The following is a 15,084-nucleotide window of genomic DNA, read 5'->3' on the forward strand; positions in this document are numbered from 1 at the left end:
ACCTGTCCGACTGCCCCTCCGAGCCGCTTTCCGATGAGCAGCGACTGGCCCAGGCCGCCAGCAGCGACGCCGAGTCGGGCACCGGCTCCAGCGACCGCGAGCGGGAGCCGCCTCCCCCGCCAGCGCCAGGCGGCGGCCCCCAGCATGCTTCGCCCTCCTCGGCCGCAGCGCCCCCTGCCCCGCCCGCTCCCCTGGCAACTCGGGCAGAGCAGCCGCAAGGCAGCGAGGCGCCCTCGGCGAGAGCCCTGGAGAAAGCGCCCGCCAAAAGTGCCCCGCCTGGGAGGCTGGGCGGCAAAGCCCCCCTGGATCCCGCCGGCGAGAGGCAGCTGGTGGACGAGGAGGAGCTGCTGAGGGAGATAGAAGAGCTGCGCTCCGAAAACGATTACCTCAAGGTAAAGGGCGGGAAAGCGGGAGAGGGAGGCGGCTGGGCCTGAGGGCGGCTGGCGGGCCGGCGGGAGGGCCGGCGCCTCCCTTGCGACTGCGAGACTGCAGAGAGGAGCTGGGGGAGCTTTTCTGCCTCCTCCCTCCCTCCACCTGTTCAGCCGTGGGGCTCGGCCTGTAGAGTGTTGTGGCGCTACTGGAGTCATCAGAGATTTGTTTGTGCTCCACTGGTGCTTGCACAGGTGGCTGCCTTTGCATTTTTACCGTGCGTTCGTTGCCGCTTCTTGGAGCGAGGACTGGAAAGTTTCTTGCCAGTTGAAGACCGGCGAAGGATGGTAGATGCCAAGTGTCGATACGAGTAGTTACTTGTAGTTACAGGAGGCAAGTAGTTGCAAGTAATGCACACCCTCCCGGAACACTTGTCCATCTCGCCATCTCTTCAGAGCAAAGAGAGTAGGAGCCGGTGGCCTCAGAAAGTCTGTAGTAAAGAAACAAGTAGACAAGAATAATCTTCACACAGTTGTAGAAAACTATTTCATTTTTCTCAATAGGAATTTTTGCTTGTTTGTTTTTGCAGTGGAGCCCTAAGAACACTTTTCTGGGAGTAAGAGAAATACAACATACTCCTGTTTCTTACATTCAGGAGGCAAATCTCTTCGAAGGTCCTCCTTATGAACATATGAAGCTGCCTTATACTGAATCAGACCCTCAGTCCATCAAAGTCAGTATTGTCTACTCAGACTGGCTCTCCAGGGTCACAAGCTGAGGTTTTTCATGCCTATTTGCCTGGACCCCTTCAGTTGGAGATGCCAGGGATTGAACGTGGGACCTTCTGCTTACCAAGCAGATGCTCTACCACTGAGCCACCGTCCCTCCCCAAAACTTATGTGTTATGCAAGTTCATACTGTGGAAAGTAAGCACTTTAATTCTGCAAAAGGGAGACATTAAAATACTTGTGCGAGCAAAGGGTTGAGAGGGAAGATGCCAGGCTTGGTTCTGCAGGTATGAGAATAAAATGATGAAAACAGCAGCTGATACTTGGATATTGTGGAAAGATGGATTAGATATGGTCAACACATCCTCTGCCTCCTCAAACATTCTTTTGGTGGGCCGTTTGCATAATAGTATGAACTCTAGTTCCCTCTAAAACATTGTCAAAATTGGGCTTAAATGTTTGAGAAAATATGGTCCTAATAATACAGTTTTGAAGAGTTTATTTTAGTAGAAAGTTGATGGGAAGAAACTTAGTAATGCATGGCATAAAAGTCTGAACCGCTGTGTCAGTGAAAGTACAATTTATAATTAATTTTGAATGTTTTGTTGGGGTTAGTGAGAGGCAATTTTATATATTGGTGTTTTATGGAAGTTTTTTGTGTTGCAGATATAAATAAATATTGACACAATTTTCAAATAAGTTTAATTTGGCTGTTTCTTAAAAGTTTCTTATTTCTGCATGGAATGTGGACCTTGTTCCAAATCCGATTTAGAAGTAAGCCCTTGTCAACTTCAGTCAGGGCTGGATCTAGGAGGGGAGCAGAGGGAGGTGCACCAAATTGGGTATGGAGTCCATTGTATTCTATGGGACCATAAGATAGAATGGCCCATAAGGGGGTGTCATTTTTGAATTTTGCCCCCCCCCCCCTTAAAAAGCGTGTAGATCCAGTTCGGACTTCAGTGGAACTTAAGTTCAAGTGACCAAAACTTGGGACTAAATAGCTTCTGAATGTTTTTTAACATTTTTATATTCAGATTCATTAAAACTTGTTAAAGAGATGTGACCACATAATACAAATATGTTGGTGTTTGACCTCCAAGTAGTTCAAAGAACTCCCACAAAGCACTGTGAACATGGCATATAAGATTATACATTTTTGTGCCTTATTTCTCTGCAGAAGCCTGAGTTGTACAGGCTTAACTGTTACAACAACAGCATACTAAAAAGTCTCTTAAGATGGAAGAAAGCTTGATACCAGGGGAATATTTAAATTGTCTCTTATGATTTGTGGCTCCTGTTGAATAAAAGCCTCTGCTCATCTCTGTAAGCTCAAGTTTTATTAAATTTCTGTAGCAAAAACAAATGATATACACATCATAATGAAAGGTACTGTGAGTTATTGTGAACAATAAGGAGGCAAGTTTCGACACCTGGTACTAATGCTCTGTATATATTGCATATAAACTATTGTTTGTCCATGAGAAACATGACAGGAGAAAGATTACACATGAATACCTAAAGGTCTTTCTGAATATGCTGAGCGGCAGGCAGAAATTAAGTTATAAGCAAAACATCCATTGATAAACTTCTGCAGCAGTTGAAAGCACAAGAACCCTACCAGAAAGTAGGAACAGTTATCAGGACTTTTTTTGTAGCAGGAACTACTTTGCATATTAGGCCACACCCCTCTGATGTAGCCAATCCTCCAAAAGCTTACAGGGCTCTTAGTACAGGGCCTACTGTAAGTTCCAGGGGGATTGGCTACATCAGGGGTGTGTGGCCTAATATGCAAAGGAGTTCCTGCTACAAAAAAAGCCCCGGTTAAAGGTATAGGCTGCAACTGCACTTGAATCTTTGCACAGTGTTTATTTACATTTGTTTTCAGTAGTAGTAGTGTGATATATCTTGTGGGTGGAGGGAATAGCTGTTCATGTTTGCATGTATATAGATACACCCCTTTTAGTAGGCTAGGTGCGTGCAGATCAGTTATTTTTTTTTTTTTAGAAGAACACAAAAGCTTTAAATACTTGATGTGTTTATGTGTTCATACACATGTATAGCCTTACTTTTTACGCTTTTCACTATTTTTTAAAGCTGGGTGATTATTCCTAAGACAGCTGCTCTATAGAGGAGTGTCTAAACAATAGTAATAATTTAAAATAGGGAATTTTAAAAGAGTCATAAAATAGAGTGGGTATGTGAAGTGGGAGTTTGTGCAGCATCACACTTTGATTATCACAAACAATTTCTAATTGGTAACTACTATACAAGCAACAAATGCATTTGGGCGAGATGTATAGCATTTTTGCAGACACTGAATATTGTAGTTGAGTATTGTAGCTTGAGCCACTGGCAGAGTGGGAAAATACACTGAAATAATCTCTAGTTTTCAGTGAAGACACAGTGATTGTGAATAATAAATGGGGACCAAAAGTGCATTTATTGCACAAAACCAGTTTGTATGGGAAGGCCCTTGGAAAGGCATGTGGGAAGAACTTCAGGGATAAGAAACAGGATGGGAGAAGATTAAATGCTAGATTGGTTTACGTGAATATTGCAGTTGTGTGCCTAATTATATTATGGTTGCCAATATGTTTAACTTTATGCCTCATGGGTTATGTACCTGAAAGCTGTCCTGATATAGAAAGCATGATGATTCTGCTCTCAGCCAAGGCAAGGCAGACAACAGATCTTTAAACTTCCATTAAACAGCTTTCATATCATGTGACAAATGAGCTGTCACCACATTCTGAGTATGTGGCGCAAGAAATTTCACACACTCTGAGCTATCAGCACTAATGGGCAGAAATTTGACAATTTTAATTCAATTCTTAGAATTTGTATATTTCCAAATGTTTCCAAGCATTTGATATAAACCATTTAAAGTTGGTTGAGATTATTATATTGCAGATAAAATGTAGAGGGGGAACTGAGAGACTTGTCTACTGGCACCTAGTGAGTTCATGCCACAGATGAGGCTCAGTCTGGGGGCTTCTTTAATTCAGGACTCCATTTAGTCACTGCACTGTGCTGTCTCTTGTGTTGGAAATGCATGGTAACGTATGCTACAAATAAATGTTTAGGTTTAATGTGAAGAAACAAAACTGTTTCAGTTGTATTTGTATGTATACATACAGACTTTCATACACAGCTCACTCGTTTATTGATGTTCACTTGGAAGTCAATCTCAGTTAAATAGGATTTACTACCAGTAAATGTTCTTAGAGTTGTGCAGAAGATATGACACATACTCCTCAAGGACCATGCGCCCCACTACTGATACAGAACTCATTTAAAGTTTTCTCTCCATTTATCTCTTTCTCAAATTTCATCAGATTAAACTAGTATTCCTTGAATAGTATTCCTTGACCTGTTGCAAAGTAGCAAACTACATGTTGAGCAATAATACCTCCCTGTGCAGAGATTACCCCCATTGTTGCTTTTGTGCAATCGGCAGAATATGGACTGCAGACAAAGATGCTGAATGATGTGAAGTGAATGCTGCTGCCCAGCAATTAAGGACTGTTCTGAATTAAAACTAATCTATAGCAGGACTTCTGGCTTGGCTAAGATTCTGCCTCCTAAAGTATTTAGTTTTGTGGCTTTGATATGAAGAAAATATGGCAGTGAAGAACAAACAATAAGAATAAGTAGAAAACCATTCTGTTTTGGCTTGCTGTGTTAAAAGGAGCTTTCTCCCTCTCCATGTGTGGGAAACATTTTAACATATATATGTTAGAGTGGGGAAACTATAACAAAACGCATTGATAATTAAATATTTTAAGTAGGCCCAAAAAAGCAAGAATAGCCACAACAAAAAATGTTACTTGTACTAACCTAGTTTCAAATAATATTATGTTGATATTTCCATCTATCTATCAGATCTCCTCACTGTTCAGATTGCTATTGGTTTTTTATGTGCTAGAACTTAGAGGGATTTGTATTTACAGTATCATCTTCTGGCACAGGAGTGAGGCCACATTCAGAAGATCTATAAATAAGAGAAAGTAAGCTGATGGGGCAACCACAGATACTGTACCATTTGAGTTGTCATGAATATGATATTTCAGGTATAAGATTAACAGAAGCTTCAGTTTATGTGCTGGTTCCCCCAGAGTTTGGAGAACAGAAGGGGGTTATTAGAATGGGACCAGAATTGTTTGAATGTAGGTAAATTTTGAGGGGTGGGGAGGAGATTCTTCTTAATAGCAATTATAGGAGCTGAGGTGGTTATTTATAGAGGTGGCACGGCACTGTATCCCTGGGAGTCATTCTGACGGAGACAACCATATTTGTTCTCTGTGTTAACTAGGGCTGGGATTTGCAGATATAGGGAGCTGAACTGAACCCCACCTTACACCACAGCATTCAATTACTTTACATTGTTTTCTTCTGGGAGACAAGTGCTTCAAATGAGGGAGAGTGGTGAGATAAGGAAGGGTTGTTGGGAAGGTAGGATAATTTTCATCCCAACATATCTTTTATTGGGAAAAAACAAGACCTAATTCACATGTTTTTAGACATGATTTGGGCAAACACATGGAGAACAAATGTTGTATTTAATATGACCCACATTCAGGTTTCCAAAAATGGCAGCCACCTGCTGTATCCAGTACAGGCTTTGTTCCTAACTACACTTCTGTGCCTGGTTGGGCCATTTTGCCACAAAACAAGCCCTCAGCTGTGTAGCAAAATATCTTGGGTAAGAGGCATGCTGGTGGAATGGTAACTGGGTTTTCTAGTGCTTCATGATAGGAATGGCAAACTGGGGGCCATGAGGAATTGCCAGGGAAGGATAAATGATTGGGTCAGCAGACCAGAATGGATGTGCATGTGTGTATGATCCTGATCTTCCTCTAACCTACCTATGTTCACTTTATGGAATACATAGAAATTACACGTGTACAAGGGTATGCATACAGGATTCTTACAACACAATCAGAAACCATAGAAAAGTAGGGTTCCAGATGTAGTTATCTACATGTGGTTTTTGTTTTATGCATATCATCAAATGAATTTGCACAAGTTTGGAGGCAGTCTGTTGAGTGTAATTCCATTCCTCCTGATGTGCATTCACTCTACCCTGTCATCTGGAAAGGGTATCTTGCTAAAGGAAGCATAAACATTGGCACTGGACCATTGGCAACTCCAGACCTCAGTGTGATACCAGATGCTGGTCTAAAGATATTTTTTGTAAAACAGAGTAGTGGAAAAACATATTTATCTAGTACAGTTTTCTCCAGTGCTATGTCTGTGCAGATTGCATAGCTGATGTTAATCTGAGATGCCTCAACTCAAAATTTATTCACAATGAAAACCAAATCTAGGCAAGAACTCCCTATTGAATAACCCTGTCTAAAACCACTTCAATTATTTATTTATTGTATATATTTTAGGATTTCTGCAAGACAAGAATGACCAAATGGCTAGGATGATTTTAGTTTGTTTATCTTAAAGATACATCAGAGGCTAGCAAAGCTTATTGTTTATGGGGGAGTGCTTATTTTACTCTTAATGAAGAAGAGATTTCATCTAACCTTTGGTATCAAAAATAATGTGTACAACTTGCAAATGCTGGAATAGTCAGCTGCTAGAATGAAAGATGATTTTGGCGAACAATGGCTATGGGTCCATGTGTCTCATTAGCCACAGCTGTGGCTCTGCTGAAACATTGCATTGTCCAGGGAAACTAGAGGACATTGTTTGTATGGTGTAACAAGCAGTGATTTCCATCTGTAGCTTTCAATAGAGCATATTAATTATCACTGGACAAATGACTGCTCCAGCTGTTTAAAACTGTACAGTTTGGAAACACATGGACACTGTAATAAACCTGCTTCCTTGTTTATATTAAAATACATAGTTTTACAGAGTATTTCATTGTATATAAACAGCATTACAGAATAAACAAATACATATCTAATCACTCTTTGTAGCTGGAACTCATCATAATATGATGTCTATCTTTTGAGAATGGCCATAAGTTGGCCTGTAACTTGACAACAACAAAAAAAATGGAAAAGAAAAAAGCCAAATAACCAGGATTTTCCAAACGGAGCAGAATCATTAGAATGATTTGCATGTGTTTTTTTGTTTGTTTAAGTTCTTCTCTGGTTCATCAGATTTTAGACTAAACCTGTAATATGAGTAGCAGAAATGAAAAGTGTCTTCTGCAGCAAAATAGACTGTTTTAACAGTGTTTTAAAATGCCCAACTTTGGCATTCAAGGTTTTTTTGAAGTACCATAAGCAAAGTTCATCTTGAGGAACAAGGCTTTCCTTCTACCGTGCCCCCCTCCCAACCCTGAGTTCAGGGGACTTCCAAGAACTGAGCTGGACATGGGAAAGATAATAATCAAAAAGTACCTCTCTCTCCACCGGCAAAAGCGCTCTTCCACAGGATTAAAAACTGAATATTCCCGTTGCCGGTAGGAGCCAGGTATGGAACGGGGGATACTTGATTGCAGATGTGACCTAATATGCAAATTAGTTCCTGCTGGGATTTTTCTACCAAAAAAGCCCAGCAGGAACTAATTTGCATATTAGGCCACACTCCCGTTTGGTAGTTTACTTTTCACGTATTGACGCAAAACAGTACAGTGCCACCGGCTTCATTTCATAGATGTGTGTTCTCACACAGCCCAATGAAAGACCTTGTTTTGCACCTCAAAAAACATGTGGCAGAGCAGGCAGCAGCAGGCCCAGCTTCTCCTGGGAGGGATTGCTTGTGGACAGCTCCTTGCTCCCTTTGCAAGCCTGTTGAGTTTGGAGGTGGCGGAGAAGACAGCACATGGTCTGGGAGCCTGTGTCTGCCTAGTGCCTTCCCTCTGTCAGAGACCCGTTTTTGAGCTGCAGCCCTGGCAAAGCCAGCCAGAACTATATTCCTGTGCATTCCTGCTATATATATATAGCACGTTAGTATGATATGGTCACTCCCATCACTCTTCTTTCAGTTTGTATGGGCTAAGCTTTGTAATTTGTGTCTTGGGGTGAGATCTTTTGGTGGTCTTGGTGTCATAGATATCACACTCAATTAAGCATGTTTGTGAGTGGAGTGTTGTTAATGACAGCATTTCCAAACATAGGTCCCCCAAAGTTAGAACTCTACTGCCGTAAGAACATAAATACAAGTGACCTATTTTCACTTTCTGTTTGTTTGCAGTGATGCTGAGCAACCACATGTACTTACTGCCAAAGTTTAAAAGTTTTCCTGTGTACAAGTCTTCATTAGAGTTATTATAGGAGTCCAAATCAATTGCTACTGATTTAGCATTAAATTGGTGTTTCATTGGCTTGTAACTGGGGTTATCAAGCATCGCTTTCTTGACTGTCATACAAAAACTATGGTAATAGACTTCCTGCCACTAGTCTTATGACTGGAAGACATATACAAATTATTCTTCCAGATTTCCAGAATGCGGAGCCAGAACTGTAGATAAAAGGAATGTAGAGGGTTAGAGTTCCTGGCTTCAGTTTCTTTGGGGCACAGACAAGCAGAGAATAAGAAGTTTGGAACTGTAGATGTATTGTCCATAAAGACCAGAGAATGTATTAGAGAGTTAATGCCGCTCAGAAGGAAGGTCCCAAGGCTGTAAATTATGACATTCGCAAAAAAGTGAGATAGAAAGATACTATTCCATTTTTGTACCTACTAATAGTTGTTTCAAAGTATATGCCTCAGGGCTGTCTGTTCCTGGTCAAACAGATAAATGTGCCTCTTTTTAGGGATAGGATTTGTCTTACAAGGGAACCTTCCTGCCCAGAGTTCAACAGAGTTGGATGTGAAATTTAGGATTAAATGAAGTTTTCTGCACATGTGGCACATTTCTGAATAAAGTTGTCTCGCAGTCCAGTTAACCCATAATTTTCAGTTATGCCATTCTTTTTCAGTTATGTCAAGCTTAAAATGCAAATAATATGACTGATTTTTGTCTGCCTTTTACATGAATGTGGTGTTGTGGATATTTTCAGTACAAGTTGTATTCCCTGTCACTGATTTTGGGGGAAGTTTTGTTTCCTGATTTCTTCAGGGGTTGGGGTTGAGTTCCAAAGTGCATTTTGCTGTGAATACTGATTCCAGCTTTAGCATTCTCAACCTGCCTGCCTGTCTCTCTCTCTTTTTTTCTTTTTTACACACACACACATGTGGTTGCTCTGCATAGCAATCAATAGCAGCAACATTATTAATTAAAATCAGCTTGAAAAATCCAAAGGCTATATTTATTCTTTATTTAGAATAATTGAATCCTAGAATCATAGAGTTGGAAGGGACCCCCAGGGTCCTCTAGTCCAGCAGTTCCCACCCTTTTTGGCACCAGGGACCGGTTTTGTGGAAGACAGCTTTTCCATGGACCAGGGAGACAGAGTGGCACTGGGGGTTTTGCCATTCCAGGCCACCCTTTTGCCCACCCCCCTGTCCCCACCCCCATGAGGGGTCTTTAAATGGGTGGGAGACTGGGGCTGCTGGACCCGGATGGACAAAAGAGGTGGTGTGGCCTCCCTTCAAGGCTGTCTCCATCCTATAAGTATGCATTGGATTTTTCTTACCTAAATGCAGAATTTTACATTTGTCCCTGTTAAAATTAATTTTATTGGTTTCAGCCCAGTTTCCCAGCCTGTCAAGATCATCCTGTATTTTCATTTCATTTTATTCAATTTATATCCCGCCCTCCCCAACAAGGCGGCTCAGGGCGGTCACAACATAAAATTCTAACAATAAGATTAATGAATATTAAAATACATTAAATAGTTTACTGCAGTTAAAACAAGAAAATGATCTATCAATGTGCTATCCTACAACCTTCCTTTGGGGTTTTTCAGGTACCGGTCAGTTACATGCCAACTGGAAGAGGACTGTCTTACAGGCCCTGCGAAACTGCCCAAGGTCCCACAGGGCCCTTCCCTCTTCCAGTAGCTGGTTCCACCAGCAAGGGCTGTAATCGAAAAGGCCCTGTCCCTGGTTGACTTCAGATGGGTCTCCTTCGGCCTGGGGATTGTTAGTAGATTTTGAGAACCAGATCTAAGCACTCTCTGAGGAACATGTGGGGAGAGACGATCCTTAAGGTAGGCAGGTCCTAGGCCATATAGGGCTTTAAAGGTAAAAACCAGCACCTTGTACCGAACCCGGTATATTATTGGCAGCCAATGCAGTCCCCGGAGCCCTGGCTGAATGTGCTCCCACCTGGGGAGCCCTAATAACAGCCGGGCGGCGGCATTCTGCACTAGCTGCAACTTCCAGGTTCGGCACAGGGGCAGCCCCATGTAGAGGGCATTACAGTAGTCCAACCTTGACGTGACCATCATGTTCCAGGAAAGGGGCCAGCTGCCTTGCCCGCCTAAGATGAAAGAATGCGGACTTAGCAGTGGCTGCTATTTACGGCTTCATTGTCAGGGCAGGCTCCAATAGTACCCCCAAGCTCTTGACCCTGTGTGCCATTGTCAGTGGCACACTGTCAAAGGCTGGTAGGGGAATTTCCCTTCCCGGACCACATCGACCCCAGCAAAGGACCTCTGTCTTCGCTGGGTTTAGTTTCAATCCACTCAGCCTGAGCCATCTAGCCACGGCTTGTAACGCCAAGTCCAAATTTTCTGGGTCACAGTCAGGCTGTCAGGCCGTCCGTGAGTAGATAGAGCTGGGTGTCATCAGCATATTGGTGACAACCCATCCCATACCTACTGGCAATCTGAGCAAGGGGGTGCATGTAGATGTTGAACAACATCGGGGAAAGCACTGCCCCCTGAGGCACCCCGCAATCAAGCGTGTGCCTCCGGGACAGTTCACCCCCAATTGCCACCCTTTGTCCCCAACCATCGAGGAAAGCCATTGTAAAGCCAGCCCCTGAATCCCCACGTCGACGAGACGACAAGTCAGCAACTGATGGTCAACTGTATCGAACGCTGCTGATAGGTCTAACAACATCAGTACCACCGAGCCGCCTCGGTCCAGATGCTGCTGAAGGTCATCCACCAGAGCAACCAGCACTGTCTCCGTCCTGTATCCTGTATCCTGACTCTGTCTTCTATGGTATTTGCAAGCCCTCCCAATTTAGTATCATCTGCAGAATTAATAAGCACTGCCTCTGTTCCTTCATCCAAATAATTTATAAAGATGTTGAACAAAATAGGTCCCAGGACAGATCCTTGAGGCACTCCATTTGTCACTCCTCTCCAAGAGGATGAGAAACCATTCACAAGCACTCTTTGGATGTGATCTGACAACCAGTTACAGATCCACCTAACAGTAACAGGATCCAAACCACATTTTACCAACTTGTCAATAAGTATAATATGCAGAACCTTATCAGAAGTCTTACTGAAATCAAGATAACCAATGTCTACAGCATTCCCCTGATCCAGCAAGGTAGTAACATTCTTTAAAAAAGAGATAAGGTTAGTCTGACATGACTTGTTCATGAGAAACCCATGCTAGCTCTTAGTAATCACAACTGTCCTTTATAAATGTTCAAGGACTGACTGACTGATGATTTGTTCTAAAACTTTTCCAGGTATAGACATTAAGCTGTCAGATCAGAAGTCACTCATATCCTCCTTTTCCCCATTCTTGAAGATGGGGACAACATTTGCCCGCCTCCAGTCTTCTGGCACCTCACCTGTTTTCCAAGAATTCTCAAAAATAATGGCCAGAGACTCAGAAATTACATCTGCAAGTTCTTTAGTACCCTTGGATGCAGTTCATCTTGCCCTGAGGACTTGGTTTCATTTATAGAAACTTGGTGTTTATGTACTACCCTTATGCTGATCCTAGGTTGCAACTCCCTACCCTCATTATATGTTTTGTTTTTGCCATGTTGAACACGGGTTCCCTCAGAAGAGAAGACTGAGGAAAAGTAGGAATTGAGCAGTTCTGCCCTCTCTTCATCACCTGTTGCAATTTCACTTTCCTATCCCTGCAATGGGCTTACCATGTCCTTGCTCCTTTACTTACTTTGAACATTAGAAAAGAATGCTTTTTTGTTGTTTTTAGCATATTTTGGTAGCTTAAGCTCATACTGAGCTTTAGCTTTCCTAACTCTTTCTCTACAAGCACTGCTTATTTGTTTATATTTGAGGGGAATGCCTCTGTGTTTCCCCTCTTATATGTGATTTAGTCTACAGACTGGAAAATATATGCAATTTAGGAACATCCCTATCCATTTCACTGATATATGTTTATATTGTTCTGTACTTTTAAAAAAAGAGCCCTGTAATCTAAACTGCTGGATGCTTCTGCTTTAAAAATATGTTTTGCTTTATCTAGAAAGCTTGTTAACTGCAAAACTGAAGACATGGCAGTCTGCTGGAAATTTTTATGAGAGAACAGCTCTTATTTCTGTTCTCCATTGCTGGTTTTCTTTTTAAACATAATACTAGGTTAATAATAGAGTTGTTGTAATCCCTCAGGCCACCATCCAGCAGGTTAATCACCTGTGCACCAAGTCTGAAGCCTTATATAAAAAAGTTTAGTTCCTGAGATTCAGTTATACACAGAATATAGAATAGAGAATTATAGTGTCTTTCTGCTGTAGAAGTAATTGAATTTATTGTCTTATAGAATAAACTAAAATACAGCTTGAGACCCGAATTCTTATTCTTAGAAAGCATAATTAGCATAGTTTTGAGCTGGAAGCCTGGAAGATAAAAAAGAGAGTTGCAGCTTGATTTTGTTTCCCCTGCTTATTTTGTTTTGGGGTATGTACAAGTAAATATGGTGCTAGAATAGAGAGGGAGTTACAACTCTGTATGAACTCCTGTCAGTTTTGACACAGATCTTTCTGTTTTGGATTAGTAATATTTACATTAAAAGATTAATGTTGTAGGGTGTCCTTAGAGATAGAATGTAGTATAAAATATCAAATATTTTAGTTCTATGCTGAAAGCAACAAATTACAGTGTCTGAACTTCTAAGAGATACTTTTCCTTATTTTGATTGGTTTATAGTTATTGTAATTGAAATGAACACAGCAATCACTGTATATATGTGGCTGTGTATATTGATAGTAAGGGATAAAATATTGCCATTCCAGTGATTTCTGAAATTTCTAGTTTATAATTAGTATCAACTATTTTACCTTGGTTGCAAGGTCATTTCAGTGGACCATTTCTCCTAGACTCCATTCACAGTAAAGAGAGACCATGCAACAATGCATGGTGGATTCTTTGTGCATATATTACATGATCAACAGCTGGGTATTTAATAGTGTTTTGGTTTTTTGGCAGGATGAGCTGGATGAACTCCGGGCTGAAATGGAAGAGATGCGGGACAGCTACCTTGAAGAAGATGTTTATCAGCTTCAGGAACTTCGGCGAGAGCTGGATCGTGCAAACAAGAACTGTCGCATTTTGCAGTATCGTCTCAGGAAAGCAGAACAGAAAAGCTTGAAAGTTGCACAAACGGGTCAAGTGGATGGGGAGCTCATTAGAAGCTTAGAGCAAGATCTAAAGGTGGGTGAAGCATTTATGTTAACAGCCACCAAGCTGCAGTGGAAGCCTGTGCATGATCATAGAATTCCATAAGTGGGCACCCATGAAAAACTTGTAGGGAGGGACACCTCACCCTATGCTGGTCCCTGCTTCTCCTGAGCCCCCCACCCCACTATCTCATATTTCCTTCCCAGCTGCCACTACAGTTGCTGACTTACTGTAGTCTGGCCTCCTCCCCTCCCATTGGCCTGCCTAGCCTGGCAGTGGCACCTCACATATAGATTTCCCAGCCTTCAGGTGGGGGCTGGAGTTCTGGAGTTTCAACTGATCTCTGTTCTACAGAGATTGAACCCCTGGAGAAAATGGTAACTTCTGGAGTGTAGACTCTATGGCATCACATCCCAGCTGAGTTCTATCCCCTCCCTGCAATGGACAAAACCACCACTCTCCTCATGATTCACCCCCAAATCTCCAGAAATTTTCCCACTCGGAGTTGGCAGCCTATTTTTGCCCTTTCCACCACTGCATCCTTTACCTGCAGCCTTTACGGTCACTGCCTTACCTTGCTGTGCCTACCTGGCTCACTCAACAGCAGCACTTCTGTCATCCTGCTTGCAACCTCCTTCTTTCCCCAAATTTTCTACAATTACAGAACTGTATGTTGGCAGCTCCTCCCCCTCCTTGCTGCCTGGCAGCAGTGTCTCCCCACCATTTCTTCTGTTGTCTCTTGTTTATGGGGTTGCTGTGCAATCTTCAAAATGGAAGCTGACGTCTTGTGATGTAGCACTGAAAGATCTCATACCTTGTCCCCTTGAAAGTTAAAGTTTGGGTGATTTAAACAAAAATCCTCTCAGCCTTTTTGTTTCATCTTTCTGGATTTTTCTGCAAACCTTGGAGTTTTCTTGGTGGTTGTTAGACAAGAAAATATGCTGCAGCCAAGGGGAAGGATTCTCTGAATATAGCTATGTGTAACTAATATACTCCTGTGAACTTTGCAAATATGTATAAATATTTGTGGAGAAAAAAGCGCCTGTGACAGAAGTCTGGCACAGACAGATTCCAAGGCTAACAGAAGCTTTTATTGGTCATAAAAAGCAGCACTGCTCTCAGATAAAGATGGAGCAGAGTTTATTCTGAAGAACTAGTCTTTCTTACCCCATAGTCGGTTCAGGGCTTAGAAAGGAGACCAAACCACTCTGGAATGCAGGTGGAGGGAATCACATTCTGTGGAAAGTTAGTATGTGAGGAAGATGTGTAGGCTTTTCCTTATATGCTAGCTTTTTACCAGTCACGAGTTTTTCATGTGGTAGAGCATTTCATCATCAGTATTCTGACATGGTACAGTCCCAGGAGGATTCTGATAAGAATCTTTCTCTTCCTTTAAACTAAGTCTCTGTGTTTTCTATAAGGAAGCAAGGAGATGATTTAAAATATATTGAAGTCACAGTCCTCATTGTCTAAACAGAGTCACTGTGTGGTATGTCCTCGGGTGGCTGTGCTAGGACCCACAGACGCTCCCATTGGCGAGGGAGCTTGTTTTTCAGGCCCAGGTCTCTCATGGGGGCTCC

The 15,084-nt window shown here is 42.2% G+C and overlaps 1 protein-coding gene across 2 annotated transcripts in view; it reads left to right on the forward strand.

Moving 5' to 3' along the window:
* Positions 1 to 242: 242 nt before the first annotated feature.
* MTCL1 (microtubule crosslinking factor 1) overlaps positions 243 to 15,084 on the forward strand; it is a 148,305-nt gene continuing 133,463 nt past the window's right edge. Inside the window, exons 1-2 of one of the 2 annotated variants that reach the window (XM_060244000.1) lie at positions 243 to 392; positions 13,313 to 13,537. In XM_060244000.1, coding sequence (XP_060099983.1) covers positions 13,340 to 13,537 — 198 coding nt within the window. In that variant the 5' untranslated portion in view covers positions 243 to 392; positions 13,313 to 13,339. The remainder of the gene's footprint in view (positions 393 to 13,312; positions 13,538 to 15,084) is intronic. The other variant, XM_060243999.1, reaches the window with a different exon arrangement.

This window comes from Heteronotia binoei, chromosome 7 (genome assembly GCF_032191835.1).
Source record: "Heteronotia binoei isolate CCM8104 ecotype False Entrance Well chromosome 7, APGP_CSIRO_Hbin_v1, whole genome shotgun sequence".
NCBI classification, from domain to species: Eukaryota; Metazoa; Chordata; class Lepidosauria; order Squamata; family Gekkonidae; genus Heteronotia; species Heteronotia binoei.